The sequence below is a fragment of the Tursiops truncatus genome, chromosome 12, assembly GCF_011762595.2.
Source record: "Tursiops truncatus isolate mTurTru1 chromosome 12, mTurTru1.mat.Y, whole genome shotgun sequence".
Lineage (NCBI taxonomy): Eukaryota > Metazoa > Chordata > Mammalia > Artiodactyla > Delphinidae > Tursiops > Tursiops truncatus.
The window spans coordinates 9,114,983-9,133,146 of NC_047045.1; the positions used below are offsets into that span (position 1 = coordinate 9,114,983).

The 18,164-nt window shown below is 39.3% G+C and overlaps 1 protein-coding gene across 3 annotated transcripts in view; it reads left to right on the forward strand.

The window, feature by feature from the left end:
• The window catches only part of RIMS1 (regulating synaptic membrane exocytosis 1), a 479,788-nt gene that overhangs the window by 65,106 nt on the left and 396,518 nt on the right, over positions 1 to 18,164 (forward strand). For 2 of the 3 annotated variants that reach the window (XM_019929180.3, XM_033867445.2), the window contains exon 2: positions 9,672 to 9,752. The exons of the other annotated variant lie outside the window; for it this stretch is intronic. In XM_019929180.3, the coding sequence (XP_019784739.1) occupies positions 9,672 to 9,752 (81 nt within the window). The remainder of the gene's footprint in view (positions 1 to 9,671; positions 9,753 to 18,164) is intronic. 3 annotated transcript variants of the gene reach the window in all.

Consider the following 18,164-nt stretch of genomic DNA (forward strand, 5'->3'; position numbering starts at 1 on the left):
ACAATTCAGGAAGCATCAGCCCATTTGAAGCCACAGTAATGACAGTCCTATCAAGTCAAAAGGGCTTGGAGAATGTTCGCCCTTATCAGTGAGGAATGAAAAGTCCTAGTCACTTGATTATCTTTCCAAATCTCATACCTTTCATATTTTTTCTAAATATCTGTTGATATTTTCTTCAGTTTGGTTGAAAGGGAGGAAAAAGTAATTTCCAATATGTTTTAATTTTCTCACTCTAAATGCCAAAAATGTTTAGAGCAAAAAGCAATCCCATTCAGGTATTAATTAAAGTACCTGTTGACATGCTCAAGTGATTTGGTTTCATCCTTTTGTCATATTTTAAGTAAAAGAAGCATCATGGCCTCTTGACAAAATAAAGACACATTCATTTACCGTAGAAAAGGAATATTGCATATTTCTTATACAGAATGTTCATGTTTATAATAGTTCATGGACAATACATTTTCATGTCTGGTTGAGTCCAGTTTCTCTCTAACTTTCCAGGCAGGTGAATCAGTTGAGAGAGTAGTTATAATTAATTGAAAGCAATGCCTGAAATATTACATTAATGCCTTTCCAAGTTTCATTTTTCCATTTTATTTTATCTGTTTAAAATCAATTTAAACCCCACGAAGGAACTATTATGGACCTTTTAGTAGGTATTTATTTAGCTATCCGGCTCCCCATGAGCAAGGAGAGTGAATGCCTGTGGAGAAATGGCATACAAAGAACTGCCGAAAAATCATTATTTAAAGAGCTATGGTTTTGTGTTACAAATAAAAAGCAGAAAAATCGTTAGTTGTAAAGAAGCTCTGGCAATAATCCTTACAAATACCATTCATCTCCCTTTACTACCAAATTGCATCCTTTACCCTGGACATTTAACTGTAGATAACCATGATCAGACAACTCTCTATTCTTCTAGGACCCTGCAATGTAGCAAGAGGATGTGAGGTGCTAAGAACTTGAACTATTCAATTACAGTCCTTTGCCTTGTGCTAAAACGTGAATGACAATGAAATAATATTTTTGCTCAAAACAAAGCACTTCACAGATAGCATGTGGTTTTTGAAATGATGAGTTGTGCTTCTAAGAAGAAATGGTGATATTGTACAAGCCAATGTGTAACTTGGGTGACAGCAAGTACCATACGTGACCTGTGACCAGATGACATGGCCAAAGGCATGCGGGACGCCTAGCTCAGCTCCTGACCCACTGTAGGCACTCAGAAATGTTAGCTGATATTACTTTCTGTCCTTTTCCTGTCCTGTTATTGCAGTTTTCATATCTGACTAGGTTTCCATTTCTTGAAATTCATCTTGTTTTGCTGAATTGCCTTTTGGATTTAATGAAGACACTTTTCACTTACCTGACTCTCTGAGTGGTACTATTCTCATTTAACTTGGTGTTGTTATTGCTGATCCAACAGTCTCTCTCACCTCAGGCATTCAAGCCAGAGGCTGTTTGTTTAGGTGGAGGGACCACCCTCCGCCAGGCTTGGGATGGAGCCAGCAGTTAGAGCAGTGGTCCCCAGCTGGGCTGTAAGGCACAGGGGTTGGCTGTGAGGGGTATTAGGACCTATTTATGAATGGAACTGAAGTACTAAAAGCTGTCAACGATTTCCTCTTTAAGATAACCTTATGTTGGTTCCAAGACGTTTCCCTGATACTATCATGTCACTCACTTGTAGACCAATATGCCTTCTTTAGTGGAAAACAAAAACGGGTGGGGCTTTTTTGTGTGCAAACTAGAGCCTGTGACATGGTGTTCCCCAGAGGAGTACCATCATGGGGGCAAGAGGCGCAACACAGGCTGAATTTCTGGATTCAGATGATGCTTCCTCTCTTGCTAGAGAAAATCAGATATCATTGAGTTTTCTGATGTTCTCTCTTACTGCTGTGAACTGTCACTCCCAGTTGAGGTGGTGGTGGTGATTTTGCTTTTGCTTTTTTAACTCACTCTGAAACTAAAGGACCAAGTCTTCTAAGCAGGCTTCAGATGTGTTTACCTAAATAGCTTGAGTAGACCTGGGTCAGTGGGAAAGAGAAGAAGATGGAGTTAGAAACACGGCAGAGTCTGCTCCTCCCAGATCTGTCCAGGCTGCTTCCTGCAGGACAGCTGGACTGTCAGGAAGAAGGGAAGAGAGGCCCCTGGGGGCTCCACTCAGCAAGTGAAGGAGGAAATGGCCAACTCGTTCCTGCTTGTAAGATGTGGTAGCCCTTCTCACTAGTGAAAACATAAATGCTGTTGCCTTGCTGCTGGGAAATGGGTGCTTCTTCGAGCCTTCTTCCCACCCCTGGCATAGGTAGGAGTGAGGAGGGAGTTCTGAGCAGAAGTTTCTGCCTCTAGGAGAAGAGTTAAAAATAGGAGGAGAGGTGGAGAGACGATTTTCACTCTCCAAAAGCTTCTCAAAATGAATCTCATGGCACGTTAACCTGCAAGAATCTTTTCTGGGGGGAAATGGACACGACGGTTATGGTCCAATGAAAGGTGGCAATTTGGGAACAAATCCCCTACCTGTTTGATTGCCATCCCTCTCAGTCTCCCAGCAACTTCCTTTCCTCTCTAAACACCTACCCACTCCCCGCTCCCGTGCCCCTCCCGTGTCCTCTGCCCCTCCCCCCATCCCTTTAGCTTCTGTCTTTCCCAAAGCAAATTCCCTCACCTAGAATTGTGCCCATAGATATAGAAAACCGTCTTCCCTTCCTCATGCCTCTTTTCTCAAAACCCGCCTTTTGTCGACATTTGAGCAATTATCCTCACTCTCTATTTCCACATCACCCTCTTTCCCCTCAACCATCCGCCTTTCCACTGGAGCTCCTCTCTCTTTACCCTTGGAGGGTTCAGGACCTGCTGCCTTGATGCTATGGCTGCTTCCTGCCTCTGGAAGTCCCGTACTTCTCACTAGATAGAGGGTTTTTCCCCCACTCTGTGGAATGCACAGAAGTCGTTCTCTCTTGCAGGTTTAGTGGAAGGTATTTTCTGGTGATCTTGATTTTTCGAAAGTTGTGTTGTATTTTGCAAGCAGCAGGTGACTGTTGGAGAATGCACACAGATTAGTAAGTAGGAAATTGTCAACAGGATGGCATGTGGGGGATGGTAGCAGATATAAATCCAAAGGTCTGGAGAAAGAAACTGATTGTGTTAACAGAGAATAATAGCTTGGGTAAAAAGAGGTTAATTGGCCATACTGCTTCCATATTGGAGGCAATATTAGGACCTTGTAGAACTAAGCCTATAAGCATTCCAGAGACATAAGAGGTGATAAACAGGCAGGTGTGAATAACCCAGAAGACCAAGGACTTGACCTCTTGCCTATGATTTTCCTTCTTATCAAAACTTTAAAAATTTTTATTGGAGTAGAGTTGCTTTACAATGTTGGGTTAGTTTCTGCTGTATAACAAAGTGAATCAGCTCTTCATATATCCCCTCTTTTTTGGATTTCCTTCCCATTTAGGTCACCATCTTATCAGTCTTTGAAAAATTTGTTTTTCCAACTTTAAAATCACCCATTAATCTCTGTAGTGAATCTGTATCTTGTAATCACCTTTATTCCAGAATCCTATACTTTTGTGTCTGGTTTGGTGAATAATTTCCTGGCCTGGTTAAGGGAGGTTTAATAGCCCTCACCACTCACTGTGAAAAATGGTTTCCCTTTTCTTATAATTAAGAACCTACCTTGCCTGTCCTCCGTGTCTTTTTTAAAATAAAAGTCACTCTTACGTAGCTTCTGAGGGTTCCCTGAATATACATCAGAGGTGGACCAGGCCCTGATGATCTGTGATTAGTACATCTGGCTTTTCAAAATACCAACATCCACTTTCCCCTTCTGGTAGAGAATTTTCACTGTCTCGTCTTCATCTCAGTGGTAACAGTCATCATACTGATTGGTTTACTGTTAAGTTGACATGAATATGCAATTTTTAAAATTCATTTTGTAAAATGACATTTTTCAGCTCTTCTTCTTTTAGTATTTGTAAGTGGAGATGAGAAGATCACTTTTGATGACCTCCTTTGAAAAACATTTTTGAAAAGATTTTTATCAATTGAATTATATGTGTCTTGCAAATGATCTTTTAAATCTCTTTTGCTTTCTTGATTCTTTTTCTTATATAAACTGTTTTTCTCTATACCAGATGACATGCCATGCACTTCACATTCCCACTGGTCTCAAGGTCACTCTACATTTCAATTTAGCCAAATTGACACCCTGCTATCACCATTGTTCTCCTGATATATTTGGAGAATATGGTCTTGCAATAAATACTAGAATACTGTTTCAAGAACACTCAGTTATGTGAGGTTATTTGAATAGCTTCAATAATGTACCTATGTCATGAAATCAGTGATATTGAAACATATCAGAGGATACTGGACTCTGTAACTTCATGATTGATTTTTATTAGTTTCCATTTATCTTTTAAGTATTAGTGTCAGAACGCTCCTTGGAATGATGGAAAGGACATTAGCTTTGGTCCCAAACAAACCTGGATACAAACCTTGGCTTCTTAAAATATCAACATTTTCCAATTATCACTGGAAAAATAAATTTAATCTCTTGGATCTTAGCAGTTTTTCTTCATCTGTCAAATGGGACAATCGCATCTCCTTTGCAGGGCAGTGTGAAGATTAAATAAGATATTATCTAAATATCTGTGGACATTTTAGTACATAATAGATGACAGTAAACAGTTTTTCTTATTTTCCTACCCTGTTTAGAAAAATCAAAAGAAAAGGGGATTCATTTTCTCTCTTTACTATTAAGGAATTACCTCATGTACAATTAATTATTTTAAAGTTTTATTTGATAAAATAGCAGTATACTAAATGTTAGATAGTGTCTCATTTGTTCAAAGCAATAATGTGACACTGAAGAGTGTTTTACACTAAATAAGTCATTATTTTTCTTGTTTGGAAAGAGAATGACCCTCAGTCAAACCATATAAAAACAAATTTAGTGGATTATTCAAATCATAAAATGTGTTGATCATGGATTAATCTATATTTTGCAGATATTTTATAGAAATATGCTGTAATCTTGCAAAAAAGCATTACCTAAATCTCTTGCAAATCACTGTGTTTTAGCATGTTAGAGTACTAACAGCTTTTTATCTTATTCATTCATTTAACACATATGTAGTGAGTGACTATTACATCCTGCCCTGTCCTGGGCTCTGGACTTTTGTCATTGAAGCAAACAGAGATCCTTCCTCCTGAGCAACTTGTATTTCAGCCTGGGTGGAGGCCCCGGGGAGGGGCACATGTAGTAAGTAGTAGAGCAAGGTGAAGGGCACTGAAAGTCTGGTGGGGGCAGACTGTAGTCATAAGCAGGTAATCAGAGTAGGAACCACCAAACACTGATGTTTGAGCCAAGACTGCAGAGAGGTGAGGGGGTTAGTCTTACCCGTATCAGGGAGGAGCATTCCCAATGGAAGCAATGGCTGGTGCAAAGCCCTGAGCAAAACCAAGCCTGGTACATCTGAGGAAGACCAACAAGAAAAGACCACTAGCATGAATGGGGCGGGGAGTGCTGGGGAGGGGATAGTAGGAGAAGAACTCTGGGAGTTACAGGAGGCCAGATTATACTCTAAGGACTCTGGCACTTTTTGTAAGTAAACTGGGGCACTGCTGCAAGATTTTGAGCAGAGGAGTTACGATCTGATTTATCTTTCCAAAGGGTCTCTTTCAGGCAGCCAGGGAGAAGTCTATTGTGGGAATCCAAGGAAAGGACCATACTGGCCCCATCAGGATGGTCATGGGGGACAGAGGAGGAATGGACAGACTCTGCACATTTTTGGAAAGGAGAACCGTTGTGATGGATTGGACACAGGTGTGAGAGAAACGAGGCTTTGAGTCTAAAGCTTTTGGCCTGAACAGCTAGAGAAACCTATTTACAGTCAGCCAAGATGGTGATGGCCGTGGAGGGTCAGGTGTGTGGAGCAGGGTGGATTCCAGTTGGAAATGCTGATTCTGAGAGGCCTGCTGGAAAGCCAAGCAAAAGGGTTGTGGAGACGGTTGGATGTCAGGAGTTAGAGAGGGTCAGGCTGGAGACAGGAATTTTGCAGATATTTGGGTCCTTTTGGGTAATGTCTTATGGAAGAGGAGTCCGGAGCGCTGAATGAGAGTTTTAGAAGCAAATGGCTGCTTACAGAGCCCCTGAGGTCTCTTCTTGCCCGTTTTTCCTTGTTTCTGTGTTTTTGATCAGAGATCAGCAAATTAGAAGATTGTGTATTTGAAAAGTGTTTCATTCCCTCAAGCACACATACACTTCCCCCAGCACTGTTTATTGTCTCCATCAATGACAGGAGAAACCCGAGTAAACTCCCAAACCCAAAAGATGTGAACAGAAATGCAAAGGTGGCATCATCTATGTGATAGCTCACTGCCCAGTCACTGGACTTCTGACACTGTCATCAAGTTCAGTTGAGTTAAAATTTCATAAAATAGTGAGATTTTATTTGTTTGTTTTTTAGTTTTTTGCAAGGAGGGGGAGGCAGAAGGGGGGCTGGTGACTGCAGGCACCAAAATGGAAACTCAAAAGAGAGAAAGTAATTATGTAAATTGTGTTTTTCGAAGGCATTGAGAATTTTTCATTCACATACTCCGCAAGTCTCCGCAAGCACATTTCATTCCTGTCTGGGGGCATGAAAGCGTTGCCACGGCCTCGTCTGCGGGCTTGCGGCCGGGCAGGTTTCTCTGTGTGTACGTGCAGGGAAGAGTGGGCAGTTGGCAGCCGTTCAGCCTTGATTGCAGTCATTCATAAAACCCAGCCGCGTGGAGGGTGGAGTCAGGGGGAGCTTCCCTGAGATGCTTGCAGGATGCCTTATTTGCATAAATCCTCAGTGATGCTTGAGTGGTGAGGGATGCTCACAAGCGCTTCCAAGGCTGTGAAGAGTCCACATCTGATAACCCCCTGAATAACCGAAGACGTTGCAAGAATAAGAGGTCACCACCTTGGACTCCTGGTCTCTCCATCCATAACCGTTCTGGGAAGTTGGCATTGTGGCCTGTCTGTGGCCTCCTTGAGTCTGGCTGAAGGAATAAATCATACGTAAGAAAGACCCTTGATCACCACAACCTGCTGACATAACACTCTTGTGTTTCTTAATGTATGAGGGGTCCGTGTTATTATAATAAGTCTAATGCCTGGGAGAGAATGGAAACTGCTGGAGCTGAACAGTTTCCACATCTTACAACTGGCAGCACCATTATGGTTTATCCCTCAAACCGCAATAGGCCAGACACAACAATCCAATTACAACTTTAAAGAAATGCTCATCCACCCAGGCTGACAAAATTCTGAGGAGTGCATTGTATTATTTTATGTATCTTGTTCTGAGTGTAGGGTTTTTTTCCTTCTCTTTCTCTAGAAGCAATTTCAGCTAAAAGAAGTCAAATTAGAAGTTGTAGGAATACGTATTGCCATAGTTTAGAGCTCCCTCAAATTGCTTGAATAACTAGCAATCTGAATCAATCAGACAGCTTTCTCCATGAAAACAGATTCAACAGCTAGCTACCTCACTCTGGAACTGAGGTTAGGATTATAGGTCAGTATGAAAAATATGTTTTTTTCTTGTTTTTTTAAAAATAAAATATATTAATTAATTTAAGTAAGTATATTTTAAATTAAGTACATTTAAATTCTAAGTCTATTGCTTTTGAGTATTGGTGTGTTTATTCTCATTATCCAATGAAACTTTAAAGTTCAGAAATGCAAGTTTTTACTTAGAAGATTCTGTAGCATGTGCAGACAGGTGAAGTATGCCAGCTATTATAGCTTTAAAACAAGACCACTGAGTACTTGAGATTAGATGAGAATTTCCTTACGTAGACATGGTCTTTCACACACACACACAAATGCGTTTTGCTTAGAAACCTACCCTTCGTGCTGGCTGACACTCCACATTTATTCGGAAAGAGTTCCTTAAAAGCATATTGAAGGAAAACTCGAAGTGACAGATTTCTTTTTTTCCCAAAGCTTTGTCTAAATACCTGAATCTTTAGGGGAAGAAAAAAAGAAATGAACTAAGACAGAGGTTGCATATGGTTTCTCATAGATACAATTCTTCAAATTTTTTTCCAAAGTTGGTGATATTTCCGATATTTTCGCAAACCAGTGCATGTAGATTCAACATACCGCGTGGGCTGTTTTTAGTTGAGTGGGAATTGCTAAAGATTTCCCAGTGCTATGAAATGTAACTTCCTGAGCGCTGTACTGGTGTAAGTTATATTAACATTTCAGAGCTCAGAAACCCCGGGGTATTACTTCTCCCTGGCAACTGCCTGCTTGAATGTTCTCTGAACCCTGCTGCCTGAGTGACCTTCTCCTCCTTTGACTGGTGACCAGTCCATTAAGAGTTTAGCACTTGCACTAGACAAACACTGTGTTTCTTTCCTTTAAGCCCAGGAGGGAAGGCTTTGAAATGGCCCTGCTTTCTTTTCTCGTCACGTTACACATTGATTTCTAAGTCTCACTTGATCTTGTTTGGAATGAGCTCTGTGTGTGTGTGTGTGTGTGTGTGTGTGCACGTTTCCATGCATTGTGTCCACGATGTTTCCCTGTATCATTTCTTTCAGAAGTGGAGAATTTTGCCGTGCAGCTTTTAGCTCTGAGAAAGCAGTTTATCTGCCACTGCCTCACCCCTGATCCACTTCTGGAATAACATGACTGGCCTTAAACATCAGCAGGGTAGTCAAACCTCCAAGGGCAGTCAAAGCTGCCATGAACGTTAACCAGGTTCATGGTTGAGAATGCTGTGTCCTAAGGGGCTTTTCCATGTAGCAAAGTCTGAGATGTAGGGCCCCAGCTTTATGATCAGGGCTTCCCTATTCAAAGCAAGGTTTGTTTCAAAGCTTTTGAAGTGAAGGAACATCTGAGCCATCCAAGGACAGCCTCAGAAGGGGATGTATTCTTGTTTATGCCAATGAATCTCTCCAGCACTCTGTAAGCCCTGTTGACATGAGGCTAAAGGCATCTCCTCTTGCTGCCCTTTGGAGCTGTGATCCATCCTCTGCATTTATTTATTCTTTGATGGAGAACATAAGACGCAAAGACCTTTTCCTGTTTATTTTCACACTATGCAGGTATCTTCTCTATTTATTTTACACACACACGCATACATACACACACTTTATTTATGCAGATTTCCTTCTGACTCTTCCTCTTTTCTTAGCTTGAAGGGATTTTGAACTTGGGGGGTGTCTTGAAGGCTCTCAGATCTCTTTTTTCATAAAGAGAAAGACCTGTGTATGATAAAGGGTGTGAAACAAGAGTCCGTGTCTTGTAGCAAAATAGCCAAAGCCACAGAACGTCCTGCGCGTTTTAAACACAACAGCCGTTCCTATGTTTAAGCTGTCAGATGTCTTCATACAGTGAGGCCAGAGCTTTTAGTAGCCTTGCTCCTATGGGGAAGGCTGCTGACGATCATTTTATTGGTACTAAAAGGGAAATCCAATACCGAGGCCAGCACGGACTTCATCTGGGTGTAACTGAGCTCTTGGAAGCCTGAGTTGAAGGTTTCCAACCCCCAGGGCTTTCCAGGGACTCCAGGTTAACATTAAGGGGTTTGCAAAGAGTTTCCCTTAGACTTGTTTTCAGTACCATGTTTAATTTCCAGATGTTTCTCCCCGTTTTATAATTAATAGTGCATTGTGCTGTCTATCATGCGCCCCAGGTGTGTGGTCAGGGACATGGTGAAGCCTGCTGCCTGCAAAACCCCAAGAAATGTTGAACACCAGCCCCACCAGCCTTCACCGTGAGTATGGCATTGGTTTTATTGACTGAAAATGTCGTCTCTTACACACATCACTGGTTACATATGTATTCATTTACACTGCATGCGGGTGTACGAACTGTGGCTCCTCTGGGGTCTCTGGGGGGTAAAAAGCTACTATTGAATTAGATAAAATGATCTGGAAACAGGAGCTCTGTGTATCAAGCATCTTTATTAAGTGCTGTTTCTAATGTCATATGGGAAGCATAAAGCTAATTAGAGGAAAGAGACACATTTTTTAGGGCTCTAGGGTGTCAGAAATTCTATACATTTTGGATTTAGAATGTATGTGGATCGGAGCCTAAGACTCTAGGAATATGGAGAAAAGATACAGAAAGGGCTACTTTCCTTGTTGTGAATAAGGGAAGTACACAGGTAGTTCATGGCCAACCTCGCACTGGGTCATTTAAAGGTAAGGGACAATCTAAAAGAGGGATGGCCCATTGGTTTTGTTTTTGTTATTGTAACCCCGAGTGTGGATACGTGAAGGGTTAAATGACCAACCTAAGGGAACTAGAGGAGAAACCAAATAAGTAAACTATGTTGAAAATGTGGATTTTGATGAGATGACACTTGAAGAGCTTTCAAATTCTGCGGAGTAGCAAGATATATTCAATCTTTTGAAAAGAATTATGCTCCTGGTAAGAAAAATTAAACATTTCCTGAAAATGTCTCAGCAGTGCTGTTATAATAGCCACTACAGCCAAGTAGTTACTACCGGGGAAATGTCTCCTTCCAAGTTTTTTTGCAAAAGCCATTGAAGAAATGTGTCTTGAGAGTGATTTTCTATAGGTTTTTTTAGCTGTCTGAGAATTCTTTGAAATAAAACCAAAATAAAGTAAGAAGATTGTCAAAAGGCTCTGAGAAGAAAAGTAAATTTTTGTAATTCTTTTGCTATGTCGTTTTTATTCCCATTGGCGAAGACTGAAATTAAATACGACGTTTAAATGCTTGTATTTTGTATGTTACATACAATCACAGATTCAAAATTATTTATGTTTTAGGATAAAAAGTTTTGGTAAATAAATTTCAAGAGGCTCCATAGATGGGTTATGGACTTTATCTCAATAAGTATACTCGAATATTGTCTTCTACATTTAGTCAGCACTTTTCAAGGAATACAAATAATTTAGATTTAGCCACAGTAAAAATGGTTTATAATTACATTTTTTAAAGTTCTAAGTTGGAGGAAGTACTCTTAATGATGTTGCCATTTTTTTCCATAAATGTTCTAGCTATAAAGCCTTTTTCCTGATGGTGGAACTTCGGTTGATAATTCATAAAAAATGTAATGATCCCCACTTTCCATCTCACGTTCTAGGCATTAGAAAACATTTCACTTATATTAGGATTCAAGCAACTTTGGGGCAAGTTCTTTGAGGACTTAAAGTTGATTTTAAGATGTGTTTTATTCCACATATTGAGGTTCCATTTTAATTGGTCCCACTTATTCCAATGTCCACTTAAAACTGGAATTATTAGATGTGAAACAGCTATTGGCATCCTTGCCAATGAGACATTAGATAATGTTTTTTCTTACTTTGTTTCTGCTCTCCGTAGACTTTAGTTGTGGAAATCTTGTTGTAACTTACCATGCACCTAGTGGGACTTTCCTGGTGGCCCCTCTGAATAGAGTGGCTGAGAAGAAGCAGCTGTCATCTTGCTGGATCCTCTTTTCTGATAATCCCTTCGCTCACCCTATTTTTGTTTAAATTATGATGATGCACTGATGGATTTTAATTAGTCAGATTTGCACTGTGTGTGTGTTTATATAAAATATATATTACTTACTTTCGCAGAAGTAGGGATAATGGAATATGAACAGGATGTGGACACAGCTGGAAATAAGCAAGTCAATTAATAGACTATTGCAACAGTCCAGAGAAGGTCTTGACCTACAGGAGTAGCAGAGGGTGTGGGAAGGAAACATTTCAAGAGCTTAGTAAGAAGGCAAACAGGCGGTGCTTAGTTGTCAATTGAATATGCTTTGTAAGGAAAGAGCTTAGGGGGCTGTCATTTCAATGGTTTGGTTGATTGAGGACCGCCAGCTGAGATGGGGAGATAAAAAAGCAAATCAGGCCTATGGGTAGCTGGGCAGTGAGGAGTTCAGATTGTGATACGATGATTTGGGGCACCCGTGCATTACCTAAGGGTACCTGTCGAAGAAAAAGTTGGGTACGTGAACCTGAAGCACTCAGTTAGCTGGGGAACTAGATAACATCCACAAAGGGTACAGAGTTGGAAAAAATAACAGAGCACCTGGGTAAAACCAATGCTTAAGGAGTAGGTGAAAGAAGAAGCTCCCGTGGCTCAGCTGAGAAATAATGGTCAAAGAAGCAGGAGAAACCACGGTGGTAGAAGGACTCAGGAAGGATGCCCAACAGTAGCAAATGCCACAGAAAATCAATAATTTAAGAGATTAAAAAAATGTGCATTGGATTTGGCCACAGAGGGGTCATTGGTGGCATTTGCCATAGCAGTTTTAGCATATAAGTGGGTGGAAATACTCTATTTCTATAGGTGTGATGAGAAAATGAGAAGTCCGGAGAAGGAGATGTTGATTGTGCATAGTGAGTAGGAAAACAGAGATAGATTATTAGTGGGTGGATAGGGAGTAGGGTGACTGTACTTGGGTCACTTGTATCTTCTATTTTGCAAGTCTAGGTTGATGGCTGCACATGTCAATATACTTTATATTTTGATAACTGTGTGTGTAAACTCTCGGAAGATTCTTTTCTCAGTTATTAAAATGTCCCATATTTTAAGCATGCTGCCTAAGTTGTCATCACTTAAAGTAATAAATATACTAAAAACATTAGTGGAGTTCAATAAATTGAGTTTGATGGCTGCTATTCCTCAGGTATAAGATGCATAGATAAAGCAGTTCCTTCCCAAGTTGGGGGCAGCATTACGTAATCCACTCAGTGGTATTACTACATGATATCTGCAACATTAGAAGTATGTTTAAAACAGAGAAAATGATTCAATCTCCTTGGGGTTGACGGGGTCAGAGAAGGACTTTCAGAGCCTGCGACGGTTCATATGAATTTTGAAGGATGAGTCGTTGAATAGGAAGCAGTTTTAGAATACGGTCTCCAGAAGGAGGAAACAGTTGCCTGGAGGCCCCGAAACGTCAGCTTGTGGGGGATGATTTACAACATGTACTCACTGCTGAAGCCTGTGAGCGTCCACGTGTGCGTATCTGTATGTTGTCTGCTTGTGTGGGTGAGAGTGCGTGTGTGACGGATGGTGAGTGGGAGAGAAATAAAGGATTCAGAAGGTGCAGCGCCGACATCTCTGAAGAAGAGGACACTGTTCTAACTTGGAGGACATAAGCTACATGTTGGGTCTTGTCTTTGGTTTTATTTTTAATACGATATTTGAAAGTTGACATAACATTATGGGGTTTTTGAGTTTTTCAAAGTGATCATGGATTTTAAAAGTCTGAGAAACGTTTGTCTACTCATCAATTCCAGCCATGGATGGAAGCAGGTCTAAGCAGGAGAGGTAGCGGGTAGGGCAGATTTGAGAATGTTTGCCGGGTGGTGTAATTAGGGTACAGTGATTCATTAGCTGTGATAATACAGCAAAGTGAAGAGGAGATAACTCACTTTATCTCAAGAGATTGAGTGGATGTGATCATGTCAGGAAGAGAGTTAATTTAGGCAGTAAAACTAGTTTAGATTTAGCATTAGATGTATGTATTAGTGTCCAAAGATATCTCTGATTGAAACATCCAAAGACAGTTGGCTATTCATACCTCAAACTCAAGAGAGACTTAGATGAGTTATACTAATTTGTGAACAATTACTTTATAATAAAACCATTAACATAAATGAAATACCACAGAGAACTATACTCGATATTTTGTAATAACCTATAAGGGAAAAGAATTTGAATATATATATATATCTGAATCACTGCCATAAGCCTGAACCTACTACAACATTTGTAAATCAAGTATACTCCAATAAAAAATAAAATTAAAACATATTTAATAGAAAATAGTTTATGATAAATTTAATTTAATTTCAAAGTTGTTTTACAGAGCTTAAAAAGTATGTCTTCTATAAGACTAATTTTATGTCTCCAAAAAGTGAATTTTAGAAATAACTTCATTATTAAAATACTTTAAGATTAAAAAAAAAGAAGTAGCACAGGGAGAAGGTGTCAGTTTGAAGGAAAGAATGGAAGGGGCAGGATAGATAACATCACAGGACAAAGAGAAAAGGAATTAAGTAAATTATACAAAATCAGACAAGAACAAGCTTGTCTCAGTTTTCCTGGAACTTTCCATGTTTTACTGCTGAAAGTCTCATGTCCTGGGAACCCCCCCGCTCAGTCCTGGGAAAACTGGGATGGCTGGTCACATTAGAAATGCTAAAGTTGGAATGTGAAAGCAGAAATCTAGAAAAAGAGTATATAGCCAAGGGAAAACTATGTTTAGACAAACAATGTTTACATTCCTGTGGACGGTGACATGATCAGGAATACGTCGAATCCAGAGAGGTACATAGATCATATTTCTGTTCAGTCTTTTTTTGGTTTTCCTTTGTTTTTGTTGGTGATTGACTGCTTTTCAAAAGTAAGAAAAAATTAATATGCCATACATACAGTTCAACTTTTCAAAGTGTAAAAGTTACTAGCTTTTACAAAATTGTGCAACTGTCACCACTATGTAATTTCAGAATATTTTGATCACTCCAAAAAGAAACCTAATGTCCACTAGCACTATTCCCTATTCCCCTCAAAACCCAGCTTCTAGAAACGAACCTACTTTCTGTCTCTGTGGATTTGCCTATTCTAGACATTTAATATAAACTGAATCATATAATATGTGATTATTTATGTCTGGTTTTCATCATTTAGCATAATATTTTCAAGATTCATCTATGTTACAGCAAGTATCAGTACTTCATTCCTTTTATTGCCCAATAGTATTCCATTGTATGTATATACCACTTTTTAATTTATCCATCTGTTAATGGACATTTGGGTTGTTTCCAATTTGTATGCTGTATAAAGCAGCTTTTAACATTTATGTACAAGTTTTTGAGTGGACGTGTGTTCTCAGTTCTCTTAAGTATAAACCTAGGAATGAAACTTCTGAGTCATTTGGCAACTATATGTTTACATTTTTTAGGAACTGTCACGCTGTGTTTCAAAATAGCTGCACCATTTTACGTTCCTACCAGCAATGTAAGAGGATTCCAATTTCTCTACATCCTGTCAACACTTGTTATTGTCAGTCTTTTTAGTTATAGTCATCTTGTAGGTGTGGCGTGTGTGAATGGTTATCTTATTGTGGTTTTGATTTGTATTTCCCTAATGAATAATGATGCTTAGTATCTTATCGTGTGCTCTTTAGCTATTTGTATTGCTTCTTTGGATAAATATTGATTTAATCTTTTGTCCATTCTTAATTGGGTTATTTGTCTTCATTGTTGAGTTGTAAGAGTTTTTTTTATGTATGATGGGTACAATATCTTTGTCAGATAAATGATTTGCAAATATTTTCTCCCATTTAGTGAGTTGTCTTTTCATTTTCTTAATAGTATCTTGAAACACAAGTTTTTAATTTTGATGAAGTTGAATAGTTCTCTGTTCCATTGGTTACTTGTAGCTTTGGTGTTTTATCTAAGAAATTATTATCAAATTCAAGGTCATAAAGATTTACCCCTAGGTTTTCTAAAAGAAAGAAGTTTTAGAGTTTTAGTTTTAGCTTGCACATTTAGGTATTTGATCCATTTTGAGTTACTTTTCATATATGGTGTGAGGTAGGGATCCAATTTCATTCTTTTGCATGTGGACATCCAGATGTCAAAAAGTGGTGATTGCAGACATATCTGTCTTGCTCCTGATACTAGGGGGAAAGCTTTCAGTCTCTCCCTATTAAATATGATATTAGTCATGGGGTTTTAGTATATATTCTTTATCAGGTTTAGAAAGTTTCATTCCATTTCTAGTATGTTGAGTGTTCATAACATGAAAGGATGTTGGATTTTCTCAACTGCTTGTTCTGCACCTATTGAGATAATAATGTGCTTTTCTGTCTTTTATCTTATCAATACGGTGTACTGCTTTATTTTCATATGTTGAGACAATTTTGCATTCCCACTTGGCTATCCATTTTATTTGTTGCTTTATTTGATTTGCTAGTATTTTTGAAGATTTTTGTGTAAGTATTTATAAGGGGTACTGGTCTGTAGTTTTCCTGTGATGTCTTTGATTTAGGTATCAGGGTGATACTAGCCTCATAGAATGAACTTGGAAGTATTCCCTACTCTTCTATTTAGGAAAAGTTTGTGAAAGATAATTTTTCATCAGATGTTTGGTAGACTTCACCAGTGGTGCCATCATCTTCTCTTTGTTGTAAGTTTCTTTTAAAAATGTTTATTAAGTTCCTTCTTGTTTGAACATTTGTAATGGGTCTGTATCATTGTGTATGTATGTATAGGTAACTGTATCATATGAAATCCCCACATCTTCAGAACAACTGACATTCAAAAGTCAGTTCTATTTAACTCTTGAACCTTTCATGATTTGAGGTTATAGATACTTTTGCTTTCTAATTTTCAGAAAATAAACTTAACATTCTCTCTCTCTCTCTCTCTCTCTCTCTCTCTCCTCTGTGTGTGTGTGTGTGTGTGTGTGTGTGTGTGTGTGTGTGTGTGCGCGCGCGCGCGCAGGACTGATTTAATCATATAAAAATTACCAGTGTAACCTCAGAGTCTAGGTTCTGTATAGTTAAAGACCAATCAGAAAGGAAGTTAGTATCTAAAAGACCTTGTAGATACAAGTTCCTGAATACTGTTGAGATTCCTTGGTTTGGGTTTCTCTGATTACCTTTAGAAAAACTGAGAAACTGGTTTTGATACACTGTTTTTTATTTTTACCTATTTTTCTTTTGTTTTGTTAGTTAGACGTTTGTAAGTCCTGTAATTAATTATCAATTTCATTCATTTAACAAAAAATGAATTTATGTCTGGGTAAAAATTCAGATTGTTGAGTCTCGGGATTTTCCTTGGCCACTCGGTCTTTGTCCTTTCTACTTCCTCTTTTCCAGAATTGTTCTCTCTGTGCAGTGGTAACTCACGTCTTGGACTGGGTCATCCGGTACCATCTGCCTTGAGGCTTTTGACTTGGGCATGTGTGTCACACACACTGTTCTTTTCCCTTCTCACAGCTTCAGATGAGTCAACCTTGAATTGACAGGGAGCCTGCCTCCATATTTTTCTTTTAAGAGACATAGTTTTTCAGATCTCAAGGGCATGGCTTGTTTCAGCAACAACAATCTTTGTTCAGATTTGATTATAACATAGGGACTTCTGAAGATCAACATGTATGGGACTAGAATTAATTTAATCATGGAAATGTGGCAGCTTATAGTTAACCTAATTTTAAAATAGTCAACCTTGAGGACCAAAAATATAACTGAGAAAAATATGTATTAATATATTTACTTTTCCCATAATAGTGTGGGAAATCTACATATATGTGTATACTTGAAAATATGATTTTTCATTAAAAATCACGTATCTAACAGCAAAATTATATATCAATATTGCAGTAGATAACAGAGTAGACAAAATTGTCTTTGAAGTTGTAAACAGTTGGACAGCAGCCCTTGTCATTGTGTCACTGTGCTTTTAAGGTCCACTCACCACACGTGATCTTCAGGCTGTGTGTACTGATGCCCAGAGCTTTGTGTCTTGCACTAGTAGCAGATGGAAGAAGGTCCATGGCTAACACTGAAAACTGGCAACCCACTGGCAGACCATCACCACCTCAGGCACACCTCTGTCGTGGATCCAGGGGCTCCTTTCAGTGGTCTGAGAGAGACAGTGGATGCTGGAATTTAGCCTCTGCTTTTCTCCATTTTCCCTGATCTTGCCCCTCTGCTCCCCCGGAGCCTCCTGGTGTTTTGTGCTCCTGAAGTTCTGCAGATTTCATACTCAATTTTTTCCATATTCTCCTGAATTTTGATCTCAGTGCAGGTGTGGTCAATGAAGACAAATCAGCTTCGGATGAGAAGGTACCATTGAGCAAAAGGGACTTGAACATCTTCAGCTGGTGGAAGAGTGTGTGGTGGGGAAGCACTGCTGGCTCTACAGTGAATCTGGCCTAGTCCTTCTCCCTTCAACAAATATTTATTTGCTCTGTGTCGTGCACAGAGCCTGGCGTCAGGCACTTGTGGTGATGATGAACAAACCAGAGTCCTTGTCCTTGTAGAACTTAGCATGCAGGAGGAGAAGATCTAAACAACAAACTAACGTACATGTTATAACTCTTCCTTTTTAACCAGAGCCTAAATGAAGTGCAGGGAAGGAGACCACACAGGGGAAGCTGTTCAGGGAGCAGACTCAAGGTCAAGGAAGGCTCTGGGAGGAGATG